The following is a 25,262-nucleotide window of genomic DNA, read 5'->3' on the forward strand; positions in this document are numbered from 1 at the left end:
AGAGCAACAAGATCCAGGTACCAGAAATATCTGCAAACAAGTTTCCCCATTACTACTGAAATTCAGGTCTGGTTTCACTGTCTTTCTTTCATGGGGAAAGGAGGGCATTTACAGGGGGCTTAATAACAGAATGGAGATGACACTAGAGGGTCAGTAAACTTGAAGATAGATCAATAGAAAGTATCCAATATAAACAACAGAGAGAAAAAGATTGGAAAAAAAAAAATCAAATGAGATTCAGGGCCCTGTGTACATTATTGAAGGTCTAATGTTTGTATCATTGGAGCCCTGGGAAAAGGAAAGAAAAATGTTGGTACAGAAAAATAAATATGAAGAAATAATAGCTGGAAACTTCCCAGATGTAGTGAAAACATAAATTTACAGATTCAAAAAGTTGAGCAAATCCCAATCAGTGTAATTTTCAAGAAAACCATGCCCATCCCCAGCCATATCATAATAAAAACTGCTGGGAACTGAAGATAAAGAAACTATCTTGCAGCTGGAGAAAGATGACATATTACATATAAGAGAACGAATAACTTTCTTATCAGAAACCATGGAGGTCAGAAGATAGTAGGTCAAAATGTTTTAAGTGCTGGGAAGAAAAGAACTTAGAACCAAAATTCCTAAATCCACAATCATTCTTAAAGGCTTTACCATTCCTCTCACAGTGATAGACAAACGTAGACAAATATCAGCAAGGATACAGAAGACCTGAACAATAACGTCAACCAATTTGACCTAATTAGTATTTATAGAACACTCTACCCAATAGCTGAATCACTATCTTGATGACTGTTCCATCAAGATAGATCAGACCTTGGGTTATAAAGTAAATCTTAACAAATGTAAAAGAATTAGAATCATAAGCATGTTCTTCATCATAATGGAATTAAACCAGAAATCAGTAACAGAAAAATATATGGAAAATTCCCAAACATTTAGAAATTAAATGACAAAATTCCAGCAACCCATAAGTCAAAGAGGATATCAAGGAAAACTAGAAAATCTCTTGAGCTGAAAGAAAATTAAAATATACCATATCAAAAACAGAGGGGCAGCTAAAACCATACAGAAAGGGAAATGTATAGCACTGCATATTTAAATTAGGAAACAAAAAATGGCCTCACATCAAGAACTAAAATCTAGCTTCCACCTTAAGAAACTAGAAAAAGAAGAGCAAACTAAATCCAAAGCAAGCAGTAGAAGAAAATAATAAAAAAATAAGAGTAAAAATCAGTGAAATTGAAAACAACCAAAATGAAGAAAATCAATGAAATCAAAAGCCTCTTACTTTAAAAGATCAATAAAATTGATAAATATCTAATGAGCTTGATTTAAAAAAGAGGAAAGAAAAACCCATATGAGGAACAGAAGAGAGAATATCACTACAGACTCCTCAGAGTCTACAAAAAGCTAATAAGAAACACTATGAACAACTCTACACCCATAAATTTGAAATGGGTAGGTTCCTGGGGTGGAGGGTTGGGGAAAAACAAGCCACCAAAACTCACTCAAGGAGAAAGGGATAATATTAATGTACTAAATAAATTTAATTTATAGATAAGATCTTCCAACAAAACAAACTACAGACACAGATCATTTCACTGGTTAATGCTATCAAATATTTAAGTAAGAAATAAATCCAATGCCACACAATCTCACCCAGAGAATTTAAGTAGAGGGAACACTTTCCAACTAATTTTAAGAGTCTATATTTACCCTGATCCTAAAGCCAGAAAAATGCCATATAAGAAAAGCAGAGGGCAAACTAATATTCTCATGAACATAGACACAAATCTCCAACATAACTTTAGCAAACTGAATCGAGCAATATATAAAAAGACCAAAACTAACTGAGGTTTGTCCTAGGAATACATCTGTTTCAATATCCAAAAATTAAGCAAAGTAATCCACCATATTAACAGGAGAAAAAAACTATATGCTTATAATATATTCAGAAATAACATCTGGCAAAATTCAACATCCATTCATGATGACAATTCTCAGCAAACTAGGAATAAAATATCCTTAAGCTAATAAAGGGCATGGCAAAAAATTTACAGCAAATATCATACCTAATGATTAAAAACCTGAATGCTTGCCCCCTAATACCAAGGACAAGGCGAGGATGTCTGCTCTCACTTCCTCCCTATTCACCATTATACCCAAAGTCTTACCCATTACCCAGTTCAATAAGTCAAGAAAAAAATACCAAAAGATATACAATTTGGAAATAAAGATATCCAACTGTTACAATATGCAGATGACATGATTGTCAGCATAGAAAATACCAAGAAATCTACAAAAAGCTCTTCAGGCTAATAAATGACTTCAGTAAGATTGCAGGATCCAAGCCCAATATATAAAAGTAAATAATATTTCTATACATGTGCCATGAATAACTGGAACTTAAAATTTTTAGGGAAAAGTATTATTTATGATAGCTGAAAGAAAACCATGAAATTATATAGGTATAAATTTTTTTTAAAATATGTGCAGGATTTGTATGCTAAACACTATAAAACACTGATGAGAGAAATCAAAAAAGGCCTAAATAAATGGAGAGATATGCCATGTTCCTGGATTGGAAAACTCAATTTTGCTAAGATGTCAGTTTTCCTCCAATGGATTGTTGGACTTCATACAATGCTAATAAACATCTCAACAGGATTATACAGATATCAACAAGCTGATTCTAATATTTATGTGGAAAATCAAAGAAACTAGATATCCAAAACTATTTTGAAAAAGAAGACCAATTTGAAGGACCTACAGTATATGATTTTAAGAATTAGGATAAAAATACAGTAATCAGGATAGTGTGGCATTGGCAAAATGACAGGCACATAGATCAGTAGAACAGTAGAGAGTCTAGATATAGATCCAAACAAATATAGTTAATTGATTTTTTTACAACAGTGTAAAGGCAATTCAATGGAGAAAGATTGTTCAACAAATTATTTTGGAATAATTGTATATTCATAAATAAGAAAATAAATCTCAACCTTATCTCAAACCTTGTATACAAAATTAAGTCAAAATGGATCACAGATCTAAATATAAAACTTTTGTAAGAAAACAGTAGAAAATCTTTGGGAACATAAATTAGGCAACCTATATTAAAATATAAACCATATAAGAAAAATATAATTAATTGGACATCACCAAAATTTAGAACTTTTGCTCTGGGAAAAACACCATGAAGAGAATAAAAACAAGCTACAAACTGGAAGAAAATATTCACAAATCACATAGCCAAGAAAGTTCTTATATCCAGAACATTTAAAGAGTTCTCTAAACTCAGAGATAAGGAAACAACTCCAATTTTTTAAAAGGAACAAAAAATGTGAAAAGATACTTTACCAAAGAAAATGTATGACTCGCAAACAAGCACATCAAATGATACTCAACATTTTTAGTCATTAGGAAAATATAAATTAAAACACAATGAGATACCACTATAAACATATTAAAATGGCTATAATAAAATTTTTTAAACCAATAATACCAAGAGCTGGTGATAAAGAGAAGCAACTGGATGTTTCATACATTGCTAGTAGTAATGCAAAATGGATGGCAGCTTTAGAAAATTTGGCGATTTTTATAAAGTTCAGTTTACACTTACAGTACGGCTCAGCCATCTTTATCCTTAACTATTACCCTAGAGATATTAAAACTCTTGATCGCACAAAAACCTGTGCATGAATATTTATAGAAACTTCATAATTGCTAAAAATTGGAAATAATCCAAATGTCCTTGAATGGGTGACTGATAAACAATCTGTGTTATAACCATGCAACAGAGTCTTTCTCAGCAATAAAAAGAAATTAATTACTGATCAAAGACATATTACACTCAGTGAAAGAAGCCACATTCAAAATATTAAATACAATATGGTTTCATTTATGTGACAATTCAAAAAAAACAAAACTATAGGGACAAAGAACAGACCAGTGGTCACTAGGGGCTCAGGGTGGGTGGGAGGTTTGACCGCAAAGGGGAAGCATAAGGGAAATGTTAGTGAGAATATTGTATGTGATCATGGTAGTAATGATATGACTATCAATCTATCAAAATTCACAAAACTATATTCAGAGAAAATAATTAATTTTACTACATATACATTAAAAATTCTAAAAAGCTGGAGTGGCTATATTAATATCAGAAAATAAGAACAGAAATCAATGAAAAACAAAAAAATTAAGAATATAAATTTAACCAAAAGCTGAGTCTTTGAAAGATTAAGAAAACTGGTAAAACTCTTGCCGGATCACTCAAGAAGAAAAAAAAACAACAAAAATTATCGATATCAAAAGGATCATCACTATAGACTGCACAGACATTAAAAGTATAAGAAGGAAATATAATGAACAACTTTAGGCCAGTGAATATGACAACTTAGATGAAACAGACAAATTCATCGAAAGACATAAATTGTCTAAGCTGATAACTACCCATTGATAACCTGAAGAGCCCAACATCTATTAAAGATATTACATTGGAAGGCGAGGACCTTCCTCTAAAGAAAACTACAGGCCTAGATGGCTTCACTGGTGAAATCTGCCAAAGATTTATAGAAGAAATAATACCAACTCTATCCAAGCTCTTCTAGAAAATAGAAGTGGAGGGAACACTTCTTAGACCATTTAATTTTTTCATAATTTTTAAAACATCAAATGGAGAGCAGTGCTCTCATTACTTACAAGGCCCCCAAATCGAAATCATTGCCCAAGAACTCCTCCAGCAGACTTGTATCCAGGGCCAGGTTTCCCAGAGTGTCATTCGCCCCCTGAGCTGCAAAGGCAAATTGAAATTTTTGAGATTCATGAAGATTTCACAATAGCTATTGGCTAAAAATACTGATATGCTTGCACCCAAGAAGTTCAAAGCAACTAAATGGCATAATGCATTTATTTTCCATTCAAATATTTTCTTCAGAAATCTCTTTGGATGTCACCTTCCTTCAGCAGCTTTCCCTGACTATCCAAGGCTGGTTTCGGTGCCCCTTTTTATGTGCCACCTTTAACACCGTGTGCTTTGCCTTGTACACTATTATAATTGTTTGCTTTTGTGTTTGTTTCTTTATCTAAAGTCTTTAAGGGTAGGGACTGTGTCTTTCTTACTGTAGCCATGAGAATTCATAGTATAAAAAAAGAAAGCAATAAACTTTTTTATTGGGTGGATGGATGGTGGGACAGATTTTTCCAGGTAAGATCAACAAGAAGTTCAGTATCTTGCTTCACATTTTGTTAGACTTCCCAAAATGTAACACAACATTTCTGTACTTTTTCTTGGTTTAAATAAATGAAAATAAACTTATTGGTTTTATTCTGTTTATAATAAAAATGTTAGAATTTTAGAAGAATATAAAATATAAGACTATATTATAAAGAAGACAAAACAATCTTTATTTGCAGATAATATGACCCTATACTGAGCAAACTCAAGAGAAATTACTAACAATTAGAAATAATCAGGAAATTCAGGCGTAATTGGTTAAAATTAAATATAAAAACTAATTACTTTCTTATATACAAAAAAAAACCCAGTCAACCATTTCAATAAATATAATGAAAAAAAGAAAATTCCAATAAATGTAATGAAAAAAAGAAAATTCCATTCAAAATAATAAAAAGCATTAAATATCTAAACATGTTTTGAGACTTTAAAAAAAAAAAAGCTGAAGAAAACTCTATGAAGGGTCATAAGGGACTTGAACAAGTGGAAAGACCTGCATTGTTCTTAGACTAAAAGAATCAATACAGTGAAACTTTTTTACTCTATAGTATTTAGGACATCTGCCATATATTCATTTTCTGAGAACTTTCCCCTTATATTTATAACAATAACCTCTACAGGCACCTGAATTGGGGAGAACCAGTCTGTTGGCTGGCCAGTGGTCAAGTTAGTTATTTCTCCCAAGAATTTCGACTAATAGACTTTAAAGCTGGTGGTTGGAATAAAGTCATGTGCTAACTAAGGCAGAGGACTAGAGTGGCCTAAATATTTCTGCCAGGTATACCCAGGTCCTTCTTGATTTTTAACCCTTACTGAGACTTGTTGTTCCACTTTTGCTTTAATTACATAGTAAACTCTTTATATACCAAATAAACTCTTTTGAATTGGTTATGATGTTACCGAAAATCAGTTCACCCCCAAGTTAAAGTGTTCTGAAATTCTTCTGGAAAAATGAACACCCAAAAATCACCAGAAAAGTTGTGGAAGGGGGTGGGAGTAAATGAGTACCAAAAACACACAAATGGACACATCAAAGGAATGCAAACAAGTCCAAAGCATATCAAGAAATATTACATATGTATGAAATATATAAGGAATTTAGCACATGATAAGCATATCCTTTCATATCAGTGAAAAAAAAACTGATTACTTAATAAAAGTTGTGCAGAAAATTGGTTATATATTTGGGAAGGAAAAAACCACACATGGATTATTTTCCTGCTTCAGCACCAAAATTCCAGATAGATCAAATATTTCAACATACATAAAGGAAACCATAGAAAGAAAATAGGAGTGAATAATCTTATGACATTGAGATAAAGAAGGCTCTTCCAAGTGTGGCATGAAAACCAAAACTATAAAGAAAGAGATTGATAAACTTCACCTTATACATTTTTTGAGGGAGGAAAGAATTTTTAATATTGCATTTTAAAATAATTTCTAACCTAAAGAGAAGTCACAAGAGGACTTATACCCTTCACTCATATTCCCCAATTATTAACTTTGGCGGGGTGGAGAGAGGTTCCAGGTGCAATTTAAATATGTAAACTTCAAATTCTCTGTCCCCCACACCAAAATCCCTCATGTAATCCAGTGCCTTGTGTTCCCAGGGGAGAGGTACCTTCACATTCAGATCACTGCACGAGTTACAGGAGGTCCATTTTATGTTGAGCTTTTGGCTTGCTATCTCAACCCAAGTCATTAAAATAAAATTTTTAAAAATCCTGAGCACCTCCCAAATGGAAAAAATGCATGGGTGCCAGAGAACAGGTAGAAGGAAGGGAGGGGAAAAAAGAAGAGGGAAGGAAAAGAGAAGAGAGATCACCAACTCCATTCAGTGGCATCAACTAAGAGGAAAGTAGAGGATATTGCTAAAAGTAGAGATGGTCAGAAATGACCTCATAGTGGACTTTAGCGTTGAGCTAGACTTTGAAGAAAGGGTAGGATGGAGATGAGCAGGACAAGACTCATTCATTCTTTCATTGATTCAACCAACATTTATTAGGCACCTACCATGTGCCAAGCACTGTACAAGGTTCTGAGGACACAGCAGTGGTGGAGGGGACAAGCTCCCCTGGGGGGCATGATTCTAAGAGAGGGAAAGGTGTCAACAGTGGGGGCTGGGGAGAATATACATCACGACGAAACAGGATATTTTTTGGACAATGGTGAAAATAAAATGGAGTGGTATGATAGAGTGTGAGGGAAGAGCTCTCTTTGACGTGGAGGTCTTGCTCAGAAAGCAGCCAACCATGTAACTACGGCGGGCAGAGCATGCCAGGCAGAGGGCATGGCAAGGCCAAGAGCCCGGGGGCTGGACCTTGCTGAGCGTGTTTGAGAAACAAATCATTCCAGCGGGGCCAGAGCACATGAGCACAGGGAGGTGGGTAGGAGAGGCCGTCAGAGCAATAGCAAGACCTTTGGAAAGTGACATGATGTACTTCACATTTTTAAAAGGTCACCCTGTTTGCTTTGTGGGAACAGAGGATAAGGGGACAAGAACAGAAGAAGGGAGGCCAGGTCAAACACGAACGCAGTTGTGCCGGGACATTCAGAGGTAGTTATGAGTTCTCAGTCTGAGCCAAGCGAAAGGACAAGCACTTCACCTGCATTTCCTCATTAATCCTCAGAATAGCCTTGGGAGGTGGACGTTAATATTATCCCCAGTTTACAGAGAAGGGAACTTGCCAGGGTCACACAGCTGGTAAATGACATGCAGGGAAGCGAACAGGCCTGCCTTCATTCCTGAGCCTGCTCTCCCCACCACCACCTCCCCCCAAAATGCCAACCAACGGCAGAGAAGCTACTTGCTTCTAGCACTTCACTGTGCTTTGGTCAAGCCTATTGTTAAGAGAAGCAGATGGAGGGAAGGATCTATTTAGTTTCCCACTGAAATCCCTGCTGGTGTCCCATCTGCTTTATACAACACCCTCCCCAACAGACACACACACACACACACACACAATTTCCCAGGAACACATAGGAGGTGGCCCATAGATGCTAGAACCTGACTGATGTGCCACTTGCTTTATATCACCACCCTCTCCCACCCCCATCCCCAGGCAGAAATAGGAGATGGTCCACAGCTCCCAGGACCTGCCCCATGTGGCTTGTCCAAACCCCTAATGAACAAGGAAAGATGGTCCTTGCAGTAGCCAGCTTTTTCTAGGACTCTAACATCTGTGCCTTCTAGACCCAAAGGAAATTACTCAATAAGATAAATCCATAGTGTCAGATAAAATTGTTTCCAGGAGGCCTTTACACACACAGGGCCACTCTCTAATGGCTCTTAAAATAAATCTCATGCTGTTAAAAATAATCACTTTGCTCTAAATGTCTTAAACGCTGGTTTATAACACCAAAACCTGCAAAGAAGGCGTCGCTGGGCATCCCACCCCGTCTAGGAGGCTCTGTTTCAAACCTCAGTTGTTCCCATTTCTACATTATCTTTGCACTTGGGAGGGGCTGTCATAGTCCTGCTCACAAAAGGGGAGGCTGCCCGGACCTCCTGGGAGTACCAGAGAACTGCCCCTCTGTTGCTCTCAGAAAGCAAAGCCCTTCTTTACCCTAGTTCTCTGCCTCCCCAGGAGTGTAACCGGCCCTGCTGCCCCTTGGCCTTGGACAGACAAGAAAAAAGCACACAGTTCTGAGAATCAATTCACCAGGGAGTGCCACAGACAAATCCAAACTGCATTCAGAGGACCTACTAATAGACATACATATGCCTGAGGGAACAGTGCTTCTCCAAAGCTATGCATAGGATGTGCACAGCCTTTCATAACTCCCTGCCTCCCCCCCACACCCACCCACCTGCCCACCCACACCCACCAGTCCTATGTGAAGACCCTTCTTGTTTCCATCTGATAGACTCCGTTTCCACATCACTGTCCTTAATCCGGATGCCCCCTGTCCCTTCTTTATCTACTCTTACACCCTTTGTCCCACAACAATGCTGCCCAGGGTGTTCAGACAACAGACAAGTTGACAAAATTAAGTAACCACAAGGATCACCTTAATGGTTGCCCTTCGGATTTAAACATAAAGACGGTTCCCTTCTGATATGCCAGCGTTCATGTGAGAAATTGGAGCAGAAATGTTAATGGATGTTCCAAAATAGGAGGTGGGTGGAAGAAGGGGAGGTAGAGGGAAGGAGAATTTAATGTCAGTGTTTAGAGCCACAGCCAGTTCAGAGTTGGATGACTAAAGATGACACCTCCCCAGAGACATTTCCAATCATTAATTAATTGTTTTATTCGTTTATTCAACATTTACTTAGCATCCACTATGTGTCCAGGAATAAAATCAGGGATGAGCTCACAGTCCAGAGAGAGGGGCAAGAAAATTAGCTCACAGCACAGGGTGTTCAGTGTTAGGATGTATACATGGATACCAACTAGGCTGCCTGGGGTGGGCCAAGGATTTCCTGCCAGTGACACTTGAGAGAAATTTTTAAGGATAAGCAGAGGGTAAAAAAAATTCTGGGAACAGAAAGGAGCATCCGCAAATGAATTTAACTAGGTGACAGCACGACTCCTGTGGAAATGGGCCAGTGGTCTGGCCAGAGCTGGAGGGCAGGGGAAGAGCTTGGCAGATGAAGAGCAGCCCCTGCTTGTACCCACTGCAAGATGCATGTACTTTTAGTTCAACCACTGTAGCAATTGCATAGTGTATCTCTGTCTCTCTCTACTGACTCTAAGCCTCTCTAGGGTAGAAATGGCCTCTTTTTGTACAGATCCGAAGCACCTAGAACAAGCCCTGGAACATGGTGATTATTCAATAAATACTGAATTTGTTGGATGAGTAATAAGATTTAAATGAATAAATATGATTGTGAATGGTGGCACGTGTAGCTAGAGAAACTGAAGGTTCATAGGTACCAAGGTAAGGAATTTGTCTTAAAACTTACAGAGACATTGAAAATTTTTCATCAGAGGAGTGACACGATGAGATGTGTGTGTGTGTGTAAAATTGATTGATTTGAGAGAAAGAGAGAAAAACATTGATTTGTTGTTCCACTTACACATTCATTGGTTGATTCTTATATGTGCCTTGACCAGGGATCGAACCCCCAACCTTGGCATATTGGCACAACACTCTAACCAACTGAGCTACCCGGCCAGGGCCAGGTTTATAATTTTGAAAGGTCTTTCTGTTGCTGTTAGGAGTGAAGCTGGGCAAGACTAGGGCAAAGAGACTAGTCAAGGGCACTGCCAACATTAGCCTTCCATCATTAAATCACTCAACACACAATCAAAGGCACCATGCTAGAGATACAAAGACAAAGGAGCCTTAGTAATTATGCGTCTTGGTTCTACAATCAGTCCTGGAGGCAAAACAGGCTGAGACAACTGGAGTCCAAACTGGCTGCAACCTTGGGCAAATTACTTAGCCTCTCTTTGTCTGTTTCCTTATCTATAAAATGAAGATAATGAGAGCATCTACCTCACAGAGTTGTTATAAGGATTAAACGAGATAATTCCTATAAAGTGCTTAGCATACCTCTCAGCTCAATAAATACTACCTTTTGTTGTTACCATCAGTTGCTGTGCTCAGAAGTTCATAGACCAGTGAGAAAAACTGGCATAAAAACACACTGGCAGATCACTGTGAAAAGAGAGTTGTACACAGGCCAATAGTGTACACCTAAATGACTCAGCAGGAGCAAAAGGGTGCCAGGAAAAGCTTCCAAGAACAGGGGTCTATGGGGCTGGAACCATTGGCAGAAGCAGATCCTGGGGCGTTGAAAGCCATGAACCTGCCCTGGTGCAGTGGAGGTAGGATCAGGAGAGTGGAAGAATGTGCAGTGGTGTGTTGGAGCCAGCTTGTGTAAGATTGTCCACATCTCCTCCCAATTCCACATTCAGTGTCTTCATGTTAATAGCTTGCCATTAGCCATAGTGGAAGTTGGCAAACACCCCAAATTCAGGAATTTTTCCCCCTAAGAGTTGGTTGTTAAACATTTACCAGCCCACCACTGGATGTGAGTAGTATTTGACAGGAGAGCCCCACTGGACTTTGTGATTGATGAGAAAAAACCTGAGATATTCTTCATCCCCGTTTTGGTTGCTGGGTCATGCTGGTGCTTTGAGATAGGAAATATGAGAGAGTTGGGCGAGGAGCCTGGGAAGGAGCTGGAGGAGTTCATCTGCTCAGGCTCTTGTCATGTCGATCTTGTTTTTGTACTCTTGGAGAGAGAAGTGAGCAGCAGGGCACTGCCCTCAAGAAAACCTCCACTTAATGACCTGGAATCCTGAGCGTCTCCCAGTCCTCCTTGGACAGGTTGTCCTACATCGACCCAGGAAGAATCTTATCAGTTCTTTCAAGCAGAGTTAACATGATTCATTGTTGGAAAACGTGGCTAAATTAGAAGACTGTCTCTGGACTTTAAGGTGATATGAATCACTTGAAATTCATATGCCCGATAATCAAAAGATAAAATGAAAATTAACCTTTATTTAACTTGACTAAATAAATAGTTCAAGCACATTGTGTAACAGAATGACAACACCCACTTGGGTTTTCTATAACTGCCACAAATGCAAATTTCTAGTAAAGATTGCTAAAGACCTGACTGCTGGACTCTACAAACATCAAAAGACACCAAGGAGCCTGCCTGTGCCCACCAAGAGCTGACGGTGTGGGTGGGCTTCATTTCCTGTTCAGCTGTCTGACTGGTGATGAGGACACTCTCCCTGGAAATGTGTATCTTTACTTCAGCTAGATACTTAATAAGATTGTTAATTCATTCATTCAACATTCAATATGCATCTAATGAAGTGTGTGTTCTAAGCACTGGGGATGCAACAGTGAACAATACTCAATCTTACCCTCAAGGTGAAGGAGGGGCACAGAAAGGAAACAGGAAGAACCCGCATGATGTAATAAGTCAAGGGAGCCTCCAAACCTATTTAGGGGGGAGGGGCAGGCAGTCAAGGGTGGCTGTATTTGTTGCTAAGATGGAGAAAGGTGGAGAAAACGACATTAGAATTAGGTGAGCTTACTCCTGGGAGAACTATACCCCAAAATGTTAACCTGGAGAAAATCCTAAAATTCAGTATAAAATGACTCCACTGTCATCCTTCCCAATGATGTTATTTGTGATTTGGATAAGTATAGAGACAGTAGATCGGCCAAATATGCAGATGGCTGGAAGGAGGTAGGTCAGGCGCAACGGAGTATGAAAGAGTCAGGTCTCACCTGGGCTGACGAGATTGACGGCTGACTGGCAAGATGAAGTTTAGTAGGTTAAGCATTCAGCTTTACATTGACTTTAAATTATGTAAGTATGTGATAGGGAAACTTGGCTATCAGTGAACAGGTGATAAAGCCATACGCAGGGAAATCCAGAAGACTTGGAACCCTGGGAAGAGACCAGGCTTAGAGCCCTATACTTACTGATTGAATAAATTTGTCTAATGAGTGCCTGCTGTGTGCCGCCGGTTCTGCTGAATCCCCCTTACCCTGCTCCTTGGCTAAAAACGCCCCCTTGTCTCTGCTGTATTCAAAGGTGAGCCCACTCTCTCTCCCCTAGCTGCTGAGGCTGCAGGAATGAATGAGCCATAGTTTCTTCCTCCCGGGTGTCCATAGGAGACAGACACAGAAAAGGGCCGCACATGCCTTGAAAGTGGAGTGCAAAGCGCTACAGAGTACGCAGGAACCAGGAGGGAAGGGTGCCAAAGCCTAGACATCGAGGGGGAACGGCGGTTAGCCAGGAGAACAAGGGCGGGAAAGTGTTCCAGAAGGGGGGGTCCCCATGTGACATGGAGGCAGGAGAGGCACGAGTTTGGGAGACTGCAAGGTAGGCAGACTTGGATTAAATTCCAGTTCTCTGGAACCTCTCTGGGCCTGTTTCCTTATCTTGCAGGTTAAATGTGATAACCTATATAATCCCTCTACAGACAGCTTCTCTCCTTGACCAAACTGTACTCCGACTCCCCTGAGCTTTTCAACTATGTTTCTCTTGGCATTTTTTAATTTTAGCAAGAATTCTAATAAATCAGTTTACCCCCTCCTCTATATCTGATCATCCTCAATATCTAGATCAGGTTCCCATCCTCCCCCAACCCCCAGGTGATGTCAGATCACCCCAGCCTGTGTTCAGCTAGACTCTCGTTAGGTCAGTTTATCCAGAATCCCCCTTACCCTCCTCCTTGGCTGAAAATGCCCCCTTGCCTATGCTGTATTCAAAGTGGAGCCCAATCTCTCTCCCCTACTGCAACATTTCATCACCACGGTCATTTTACCTAAGGTCATGATCTCTTCTTTGCATGAATTCCTCCTTACCATGCTTTAACAGTGGCATTGAATTTTTCTTTAACACTTTGTGCTTGGCTCATAACAAATGTTCATTCCCTTTTATTCTCTCTCTGCTCCTCACAACCAACCCCCAAACACAGGACTCAGAACAATAAACCAATTGCTGAACCCAGGCAGATCAGTTTTACAGAAGCAGGGGGTTAGGTGAAGGCTGAAAAGATGAGAACTTGCTGGCTCTGCTCTGGGGAGCAGGGGGGTTAGGTAGCCAGCAGCCAGTCTGTGGGAGATGACGAGGCGACGAGAGTCAAGTGAGGGAGGGGAAGATAAAAGGGAGGCGCGTGTTCCAGAGACGGGCCATGTTTCCTTAAGTGTTTTTTGGGCATCTAGCCCTAGAATACGGGCGCCAGGAAGCTAATACAGGTGTTTGCCCACTTTTCCCGTTGGGAAGGCAAAGCGGGATGCCAGTTGGAAAGAGCATTGGGACCCGGAATGAGAAGACAAAGTTTTTGCCACCAGCCCTGGCACCTACCAATGTGACTTCATACTCATCTGTCAACTTCTTTAAGGCTGCACTTCTTTCATCTATAAAACACCTTCATTTGGCACACAAATACCAAAAGAAATGATTCTTGATGTTTGCAATTCCCTTGCTTCACGTTATCAGCAGTGCCTGGACCTGAATGGTCATCAGTTTGAAAACAAACATTGACCAAAAAAATTATTCATTTCTGTAGTTTCTTTTAAATTTGGAAATGAACTCTATGTTAATAAACACTGACTTTATAATCATTCAAAGTGTGTATACATTTTGGGGGAACACCCTGTATATCAGTATACTCTTTTGTAAAATTGTAAATATAAAAATTTTTAAATTCATCCATGGTGTTATGTTACCAAACAGTAATTTATTTTCTCATTATTGAGTATTTAGTTGTATGAATATTCGTAATTTGTTTATTCATTCTCCTGTTAATGAAAATTTGGGTTGTTTTTAGTTTTAGGCTATCTTGAATAAAGCTGATTAAACATTCAAAAATATATATATAATCTGCTTTTGTACTGTTTTAATGCACACGAATAGAGAAGCTGCTATGCAAATTAAAATTGCTTCCATACATGTTTTTAAGAGCTTTTAAAAATATAAGCTGTATTGGAGTGCTTTGTGGGATGTTAAATAGCAATATATTCTTTCAATTCTGTTTTGATTTTCAGCCTTTACTTACTGATTATCCAGGGACAAAACAGAAGCAATTAATAGCTTTGATACCTTTGGAGGGAAAAAAGGGGTTCTGTGAAAAGTAACTTCACGGGGTGATCTGGGCAGGTCTTGGTGGGTAGTCACACCCCAGGCTTACAGCTTCTTTACTGAAAGGTTTATCTTTGTCTTAAACAAGCCCTGTTCATTATTTCTGTGCATCTAGGTTAACATGCCTTTGAAATAAGTGTAACCACCCTCTGGAAAGCAAATAATCTTGTTAACTCTCCTGTAATTCAATCCGGCCTCGCTTTCTCCCAACTTCAAGTAGCCTTCCTTACTTCCCTCCTGAATTTCAAAGGCATAAAAGAAGCTGCAAAACTGTTCATCTCCTGAGCATTTGAGATCTTGCTCCCTGGCATATATCATCAGTTTCCCTCAAATAAAGTCATAAAGGTCCTCTACAGGTTTGGGCGTTCTTACGTCAACCTACCTTTCAAAGAAGTGGAGACTTTAGTTTAGTTACGTGTCACAAAGCCAGTTTCCCCAGACTCTGCCATGATTGAATGATCTGTCTGAGGTCAGCGGTTACCAAGGTCCTCATGTAACATTTTTCAAATGTATTTTACATCACCCCAGCCTTTCCCAAAAGACCATTAACAGATCAAAGGACTAATTCTCTTAACAGTGAGAGCACCACAGAACATAAGCAAAATGAAACAAGGTCTCTCCTTAAATTGAGTTTGCAGAACTTCAGAACTTTTTAGTATGAAATTAGCACAAAATGCTTTAGGCTATTCAAGAACAGTACAATAATAACAATGTACACCTTTCAGCTTTGATTCTATCCCCAAACAAGGAATGCCACTAAACCTTGGAAACATGGTATTAAGTTTCACTGTTCTGTCTCTTCTGAAAAATGTTAATTTCAGGACCAACATGGAAAAGCTGAACCTTTTGCAGTAAAAGGAAATGCTCAGTACTTTGTCCTTTGTTGCTTGGCAACTAAAGGCTATAAATGGATTTTATGATTATAAGGGCTCTGGAATTAATGTGAACATGTAAAAGTTGTAATAACTCCCTGGAGACAGGAGTGTTTCTTTGAGAAAGAAATGTGTGGAGATGTATATGTGTGTGTGTGTGTGTGTATATATATATATATATATAGCTTGTACCCATTCTTGTTTCAGAATAAATAAAGCAAGCAATTTGGTTCCTTCACACTTGCAAATTTTTATAATAAAGATCAATACCTATCATTTGCTTCATCATTTCTACATTTTATCATTAATCCTCACAGCCCGAAGAGGTAGGCATTATTATCCCTATTTTACAGATGGAAAAAACTGAAGCTTTTGTAATTTGCCTAATGTCAAAAAACAAAGTAACAGAGAAATCAGGATTCGATACTGATTAATAATGATAACTTTAATCCTATGGGAGTGACACTATTTTCAACTATCAAGGCATATGATGTTCTCCTTAAAACACATTACTTTCTATTGTTGTACATGACAATTGTTTCTTACATTGCTGATCAAATAACAGGGTACCATGTTGCTAGACTTCTTGTCCTGGGTCTGGTTACCAAAAAGGACAAGACTGAGAGTTACCTGCTACTACACTTCCAAGCAAACCCAGCTGCCTCAGTTCCCTGCGTAGATTTTTGTTGTGCACCATGCAGTACTACAGGCCAGCGTTGGTGTTATTACATCTTTGCATTCTTTTTAAAAAATATATTTTATTGATTTTGAGAGAGAGATGAAGGGAGAGAGAAAGAGAGACATCGACTGGCTGCCTCCTGCACACCCTCCTCCTGGAGATCAAGCCCACAACCCAGGTATGTGCTCTGACGGGGATCGAACTGACAACGTTTTCCTGCAACTAACTGAGCCACACCAGCCAGGTCTATCTTTGCATTCTTATTAGTAGCCTTATCTTTTGAGTTTCTGTAGCTGCCTGTTCTGTGAACATCAACCATTGTCATTTTACCACTAACACCTCATCTTATAGTGTCAGAGTCAGGATTTGCCAAAATATGACAGATGGTACCAACTGCTAGCAGTCCAGAATAACTTATCTACAGAATGAAATTACATGCAAATCGTCTCCCTCCCTGCCTCTCTCTCTCTCTTTCTCTCTGACTGTCTCTCACACACACACACACACACACAGCCCTGGTTATTTTAACCAGAGCCCTAAGTTCCACAGTTAACTCTACAGATGTTGCCTTGCAACCTGTTCAGAAGACACTGCACAGTGACTAGGAGTACAGGCCTTCAGAGAAAGGCTTTTCTCCAACTCCAAGCTCTGAAGCACAATAGCTGTGTTACCTCGGGCAAGGTACAAACCTCTGAATTTCCGTTTCCTCATCTAAAACGGTGATAACATTATCTGCCTGTTCATTTTGTTGTGCAAAGTAAGAATTAACACAGCTAAAGGTCTTAGTACAACGTCCTACCTAAAGTCAAGCGTTCATTAAATGGTAATGGTTTTCTTACTGACGGCTGCTTCTGGGAGCTCCTTTAAAAGGATAAACATTTTTCTTGATTCTAGAATACTGATAATACTACTTCGTGGGGCAATAACTGTGTGTCAGGCATTATGCAAAGTGCTTCACACATCGTCCTACTTAATTCTCACTTCTCTCCTATTCAGTTTCCTACTTCATTTGATAGACGGGAAACAGTCTCAGGGGGGCAAGTCGTTTACCAAAGCAGCATCTTAAATCCTCAGTAGAGGTGGGATTTGAACCCAGGGTCATCTGTGCTCTAAACTACTGCTAAGAGTTACTATTTTCTACTACACTTCCAAACACACCCAGCTGCCTAAATCCCCTCTATAGATTTTTGTTTTGCACCAAGTAGCCCTCTAACTAAGGCTGTGCTCTAACACTATGTCAGTCATTACCACCCATGCAGGCTGGAGTCAGGAGCTCAGGGTTAAGGTGTGTGATTTGTAATGGTGCCCAATTTCCAGAGCTGATGCGCGTGGCCTATGAAATACGGCCTCAGCTGAGAACGACGCTGTGATCAGACAATCTCCGTGATCATTCCTACAACCTGGACTAGTGTCCTGGTGCCTTGACCTCTACTTTTACTCAGGACTAGAACTTCCACTCTTCACATCTCCTAGTGACTCCTAGTGATTCTGATTCTCAACTTATGACCCAGTTTGAGTTACAGCCTGAACTCTCAGCTAGGGACTTGGGTTTTGAATTCCTCCATCCTCAGTTAGCATCTCTGCCATGTGCCTTACTGAGCAATATACCATCTTCATTCCGTATTCCTTTCCTGCTAATAAAGAAGCAGAGTTACCATGCTTAGGGGAAGATCATGACTATGGGTCACAAATCCAAAAGTAATCTACATAAAAAACATTGCTGAGGAGCTGACTTGTTCCTGAGTTGATTCTGATATTAAAATATATATAGCCCTACCCAGTTTGGCTCAGTGGTTAGAGCATCAGCCGCTGGACTGAAGGGTCCAGGGTTCGATTCTGGCCAAGGGCACATCCCTCGGTTGCAGGCTAGATCCCTGGCCCTGGTCAGGGCACGTGTGGGAGGCAACCAATCGATGTGTCTCTCACATCGATGCTTCTCTCTCTCTCTCTCCCTTCCACTCTCTCTGAAATAGCAATGGAAAAAATATCCTTGGGTGAGGATTTAAGAAAAAAAAAATTTTTAAATATATATAAGAGAAGGAGCACAAACCTTTATATAATGCAGTTAAGGCCCCTGATTTTTGGTCAAGAATCTCATTCATTTAACATGTATTCAACAAACTTATTTATTTATTCAGTAACTCTACATTCAAGACCCTAAGCCTGCAATGATGAGAGAAAGCCAGATGGTCACTTAGCTGTAATCACTGCCTTCTGTGGGAGGCAGACATGTAAACACATAAACTGAACTTTGATGCAAAGGGTACACATCAAAGGTATGGACAAAGTGTTAGAGAAGCATGGAAAATTTTACTTCTAACTTTGCTTGGGAAGTTTGCTGGATGAAATAGGAAAGTGCATTCTGGGTAAAAGGCACAGTCAAAGATCCAGTGTTATGAAAGGGCAGTGTGTACTCAAGGGACCATGAAAAGCTCAGTGTAGCTGGGGGATAGATAACAATAATAATAATTTTGATGATGATAATAATGCTAATGAGAATAAAAGATGCATAGTCACTGAGGTACTGTTCTGAGCCTTATGCATACTGAATCACTTAACCTTCACCTTAACCCTATTAGATGGGTATCAGTATTAACACAATTTTATAGATACAGAACTGAGGCCAGAGAGATTAAATAAGTTGTCCAAAATCACACAGCTAGCAAGGGGTGGAGTGGAGATTAGAACTCTGGCCCGGCCCAGCCGGGCGTGGCTCAGCGGTTGAGCATCGACCTAGGATCCAGGCGATCAGGGTTCGATTCCCGGTCAGGGCACATGCCCGGGTTATGGGCTGCAGCCGATCAATGACTCTCTCATCATTGATGTTTCTATCTCTCTCTCTCCCTCTCCCTTCCTCTGTCTGAAATCAATAAAGATATGGTTTTAAAAAAAAAAAAAAAAAAAACAACTCTGGCCCTGGAACATGCTGTTAACAAGTTACACCAAACTGCCTCTAACAGATGTGAGTGCGGGGCAGTCCCTAGAGATAAGACTGCCTAGAATGTTACATCGGAATCATTATGCTAAGCTCAGGCAATGGAGATTCAACAGAAATTTTAAACAATGGCATCCTTCTGAGCCAATAGTGAAGTGGAAGGTGGTCAGCACAAGAGAGAAGTTAGGGGGCTCTTGAAAAAGATGACTTTCCAAATAAAGGGAAGGTTGTAACTGAAAGACATTTCTGAGGTTGAAGCAACAGACTTCAGGAATGATTAGCTATAAGAGTATAAGAGGAGTTGTCAAGGGTGACACTCCCAATCTAGTTTGGGAGGTTTGTTGGAGAGTGAAGGGAATACAGGAGGAAGTGGAGAATGAATAGAAAGGAGGCGAAGGATAATGGGTTCCACTTTGAATGTATTGACTTGGGGAAACTGAGGGCCATCCATACACATGCATAGGTACATTAAACAGCTGTAAATATAGGAACTTGGCAATAGAGTTTGCAATATGCTGATCCATGGGAATAAATGAAACCATTCAGGATAAGCTTTGGTGCTCAAATAAAAGAATTTCTGAAATAGGACTCAGGGGTGTACTAGGAGGAAAGTGAACTACTTAAACAGCCTGAGCAGACACAGAGGGGCTGGATGGGACCCAGAAGGGAAGATGCCATGAAATCAAACATGAATAAACAATAGGTGATGGTGACAAAGTCTAAAGAGAACGCCAGGAGGATGAGGGGCTGAAGATTTTTAATGTGCTGGGGCAAAAAAATCAAGGCAGAAGCCAGATTACATTGAACCAACATTCACCAACGTTCACACCAACACCTAAGCACCATCCTTAACTCCTGAGCCTTCCTCACTTCCATATTCCGTTCATCGGCAAGTCCTGCTTGTATTGCTTAAAACTCTCCCCTGGTTTCCCATCACACTGAGAATAAAAATCAAAACCCTGATGTCATCTCCTACCACCTTCGCTCAACATTGTCCCCTGACCCCGCCACTGCCCCCTCACCTGATTCCACCTCTGCACTGACCGCTCCGAGCTCAGGAATTCGCACTGGTGTTTCCTTTGCCTGGAATGACTTTCTGATGGGTGACAGATGAGGAATGGTGACTAACTTCCTCCCAGTTACTATTCAGGCCTCAGTTTGAATGTCACCTTCTCAAAAGCCTTTTCTGGCTGCCTTAGCTTAAGTGGCCCACTCTTTCTCCCTTCATCAGTCTCTGCACCATTACCTGGTTTTAGTTTCTTCATAATTAACGACCACCTGAAACCAACCTATTTATTTGCTTGTCTCTTTACTATCACCTTCCTTCAGCTGGAAGAGGAGCCACTTTGGGGCAAGGACTCTGCTTGGTGACCACAGAATCCCTAGCATCTGGGGCAGCATCTGGCTCATTTCAACTGACTGATGGGATAAGCAAAAGTGAGGAATAAATGACGACATCGCAACCACTTACTACCTGGATGACCCTCAAGCAAGTTACTTCACCTCTGTTGGCCTAAAGTTTCTCTTGGGTGGATAAAAACCCTTCACAGGGCTGCTTTGATGCTAAGTGAAAGAATGATGATAAAGTGGCAATGAGAATAATGAAAGCTAACATTTATTGAGCTTTCTGCGTCAGGCTTAACAGTTTACAACCACATTATGAGATAATACAATTACCCCCATTTTTCAAATAAGCAAACTAAGACCTGCAGAGGTTTACTAAGGCAGAGCCTGGATTCACACCCAGGATGACTATGATTCTATACCCAGCATGTAAATGCTCAATAAATAACTATTATTATTATTAATTAGGTTGTAGATCAAGGGTTAGCATTTTCTGTAAAGAGCCAGATAGCAAATATTTTAGATTTTGGGAGCCATATGGTCTCGGTTGCCACCACTCAACTCTGAATCATAGCATCAAAGCAGCCATAGATAATCTGTAAATGAATGAATGCATTCCAATAAAACTTTATTTACAAAATAAATAGGTGAATAAGCAATGATATGAAGAGATATTCACTCTATGTTCCATGAAAAAGTTCATTATTAAAGTATAGTATAATCTCATTTTCATTTTAAAAATACACACACAAAATCGACACCAAACTGTGAACAGCTGTTGTCACTAAGTGGTAAGATTACAGTGAAAACTATCTTCTTGTTTTGTTAACTATATTTTCCAAAATTGTTTATGTATGGAAAGTTTAGCGTCCAAGACCTTATGGAGTCTTCCAGAAACCTAGTTCTAACTCCAAAATTGGAAAGATAACAACATCAATAACCCCAAAGAAGGTGGTGGAGTCTCCTCTCAGGAGGGTCTATCGGGGTTATTTTGTTCCAGGATTCCCTAGAGATGGCGATAACCCTGGCGGGTCCCAAATGCAGAGTGTTTGCTGGTGATGGGAGTTAGCTCTGACCTACTTATGGCACGTTAAATTCTAATTAAATTGCCTTCACCTTGGGGATCCCAGCATGAAAGAAGAAAAGGGATTGCTTCTCAGTGGCACCAAGCCCACACCTCTTTGTTGTGACGCCTCACACCATCGCAAAGCAGTTTCTGACCACCTGCCAACATCAGAGAGAAATATTCAGATAATCCTAAATTGCTTGCATGATCTGGCAGGTTCTTCTTCTCCTTGTTGTGTTCCTGTTCTCAGTCTCCTGGGAAAGTCCATGCTGTCTCCACACAGAAGCAGAGGCAGCCTCACTAATAAACAAGGAGCTCAGGCCTCTGTGAGATCATTTCCAGGATGCTAGGATGTAGCATGACGTCTAAAATTCCACCATCCGGTTACTTTGGCATGACACAGAAGGTAATGGGCAATGATAGAATAAAAATCAGCATTAGCAAAGCACAGTGCCCAAGCGTTATCTAGGTGTGTGTCAGCTTGTTGCATTTGTCCTTTGAGGTCTTCTGGCTAAAATGTTTTCTGACTCTGTCTTGGCCAATTTGGGGCCACAATGAATGTTAAATACACTATTATTTAATCATGATTTAACCATTAGAGATCAACTGAACCCACCCTTCGGGAAGGTAAGCTTTCTTGACTCATCTGATCAAAACAGCTTTGTGTTCTATGAAAGCACATGGAACACAAGACTCTACAGAGATGTAAGGTGGGAGATCATTTGCTATTTGCACCTTCTGTGCAAGCTCAGGGTTTCCTGGAACAGAAGGAAGAGAGCATAAAGGTGCTGGTTGTCTGAAAGGGTAAGAAAGCGCTGCTCCCAAAGTGAAGGAAAGACAAAGTACTGACAGGCTGGTTTGGGCTAAGAAAGATCCTATTATACTAATCAGATATTTTAACAAGCTACACAGTGGACTTATGGAAACTATATCCCAGGAACTTCTGAAAATAGTACAAATAAGGACAGTATAAGATCCTAGGTCTGATAGAACTTCCATAAAAAGGAAGGTAGATCAGGTGAAATTTTCATATCTTCTCCAGATCTGGAAAGAAATCAAGTAGACGTTTTGCATTTATGAAATGAATTGGTGGTTTCTCTAAAATAAAGCAGATGTAACTGTACCTTGGAGCTTGCTGTCTATTGCTGGAATGAAAGTTACACAGGATGAAAATCGGGCAATAACAATCCAGCAACATCGGTGTTCCTACTCTGTGCCAAGCATGACTCAGGTGGACACCCTGACCTGGACACTGTGAGAGACAGAACGCTTGATGGGATGGATCACAGGGCTGCGATAATGCGATATTCTCTTGGTCTTACAATTCTTCTCACCACTGTGACAAAATCCAAGCCTCTGCCAAGAAGCGACCGAACTGTGTTGGTTCCTTCTCTTAGTGGCCTAGAATCTCACTATTTGGAATGGCTACTCTTCAGTGTTCATCCCTGTCAGCCTTGGGTCAATTCCATTCAACCTTTAACATCTAGCATTTGTCAGACACTTTATAGACACAATAAATCCCAAAAGCACTTTCTCAATGTGCTGCTAACTGCCCTCTGGCTTTTGTGAATGAGCAGGTCTGCCCCCAGTTCTTCACATACTCCCTCCTGGGAAATATGTTGAAATGTGTGAAAGCCACGGCCACATTTCCCTTCCCATGTTAGTCTGAGCATGGAGTCTCCCAGTGGCACACCTAAAAGGTGCCACAAGACAGCAAGTCTTGCTGACATTTTCAAGAGACCTACTGTGAGAACACCAACCCAACTAAAGATGAGAAGCTGTGCTGCCATTTTAGGGTTTTAGGAGGAATAAAATGTGTCTAAGCACATCCTGCAGTATGCCTCTCCCTTGGGAAAAAGATACTTAACTTCAAAAATAAATCATTATTCAGTTACATGTTTTTAAATTGCTGTGAGAAACAAAGGTGGGAATGAGGAAGGAGGTGTTCCTTTGCTCTTTGAAGCTGTTTTATATGTAATTATACTAAAACTGTCTTAAGTAAATTCTTACGTTTTTCTATGCTATAGTCAGTATGTTTAGAAATAAGACAAATCTATAATTTCTGAAGGAATTAGAAGGAGTAAGATCTAGCACAGGACAGGGACAAATACTACTAACAGATAAGCTGACCCTTGATTTTTTTAACCAAGTTATAAGATGGAAATCATGTATTTTTTTTTTTTTTTTTTTTTTAAATCACTACCTATACCATTGATTTTTGCAACAAACACAGCAAATAAACCTTGACTCCAATTTTAGGACAGTTAATGCGACAGCATTTCTTCCAAGGCCAAGCTTCAGTGAATTGCAGGAGGGTGAAACAGTGACAGGGAGCCGTGCCCTTTCTCAGGAGCAGGAGCTCCGTGTGGGAAACGGCCTCTTACCTTCGAAAAACTGCTGCAGGGCCTCGTTTTCCCCCACCACATCCATGGGGCTGCCGTCGCCGCAACACTTCCTCCGGGAGGGCTCTCAGACGGCAGAAGTCCCAGCGGGCCCGCCACCTGAAGCCTAGGAGTGCTCTCCAAAAACCTTCATTTTCTTTTTGTTGGAGTGAAGCGTATCTTCAGCCATCGAGTTGTGCCCAGAAGGATGGTTAAGTTCTCAAATGATTATAAAACCAGAAGGATATTCAACCACGCAGGGGGGAAAAATTCATTAAGAGGGAAGTGGTAGCGAATCCATCTCTTACTGCAGGGAAGTGTTTCTACTCTGCCTCTTGTCTTTGTTTTAAGGACCTTTGTCCTTAGTGACACATGTAATTACATAAATGGGCAATAAATGCGTAGTCTTATCTCCTATTTGTCCTTTTACATCAATATATTCAGATCTTCCCCTCTTATCAACCAGATCGATTTAGTCACAACCAAGCAAAGACACAGGGTTGGGTTTTTTTCCACCTAGAGAAAGGGACAAATCAACATAATTACATTGACAGGTACCTAGAATAGCAGATAATTTAAACAGACCTGTAACGATGAAAAATTAGAGTTTGTTTAATATTTTCAAATTTACTCGCAATGAAAACTTATATTCCTCGATACACACCCGGTTTATGTCCTTTGGAGTTTATTTTCTATGAAGAGTATAAACCATAAAGTAAAAGAAGTCCTTCTAATGAGCAATAAAATTGCATTTCTGATTTAGTAATTCTTACAACCGAGTTTATGTTTCACTATCAGCTGGTTTCATTCCTAAATGTAAAGCCACACCCAATAAATGTTTGGTTTTCACTGCTTAGCTATTCATTTATTTAATGAAAGCCTAAAAAACACAACTAGGAAATTAAACCAGTCCTTTCAGCCCCTTTCCTCTTTTTCCCCAACTTTTTATTTTGAAAACCCTTTTAGCCTATAGAAAGCTGAAAGGGTAGTAGCAAGAAATACCTATATACTCTTCACCTAGATTTACCAATTACTAATATTTTCCCATTTTTGCTTTTTCTTTCTTGATATATAAATATACTTTCTTGACTGAGCCACTTGAAAATAAGTTGCTGACATCCTGACATTTTGCTCAGAAATAATTCTGTATATGTAGCCTCACAAATAAGGACATCCCCGCA

The 25,262-nt window shown here is 39.8% G+C and overlaps 1 protein-coding gene across 1 annotated transcript in view; it reads right to left on the reverse strand.

The window, feature by feature from the left end:
• The window catches only part of MYRFL (myelin regulatory factor like), a 99,466-nt gene extending 75,336 nt beyond the window's left edge, over positions 1-24,130 (reverse strand). The window contains exons 1-2 of the mRNA XM_016199163.2: positions 24,085-24,130; positions 4,708-4,798 (exon numbers count right to left, since the gene is read on the reverse strand). Coding sequence (XP_016054649.2) covers positions 4,708-4,798; positions 24,085-24,130 — 137 coding nt within the window. The remainder of the gene's footprint in view (positions 1-4,707; positions 4,799-24,084) is intronic.
• Between the last annotated feature and the right edge of the window lie 1,132 nt (positions 24,131-25,262).

The sequence above is a fragment of the Miniopterus natalensis genome, chromosome 2 (assembly GCF_054644295.1).
Source record: "Miniopterus natalensis isolate mMinNat1 chromosome 2, mMinNat1.hap1, whole genome shotgun sequence".
NCBI classification, from domain to species: Eukaryota; Metazoa; Chordata; class Mammalia; order Chiroptera; family Miniopteridae; genus Miniopterus; species Miniopterus natalensis.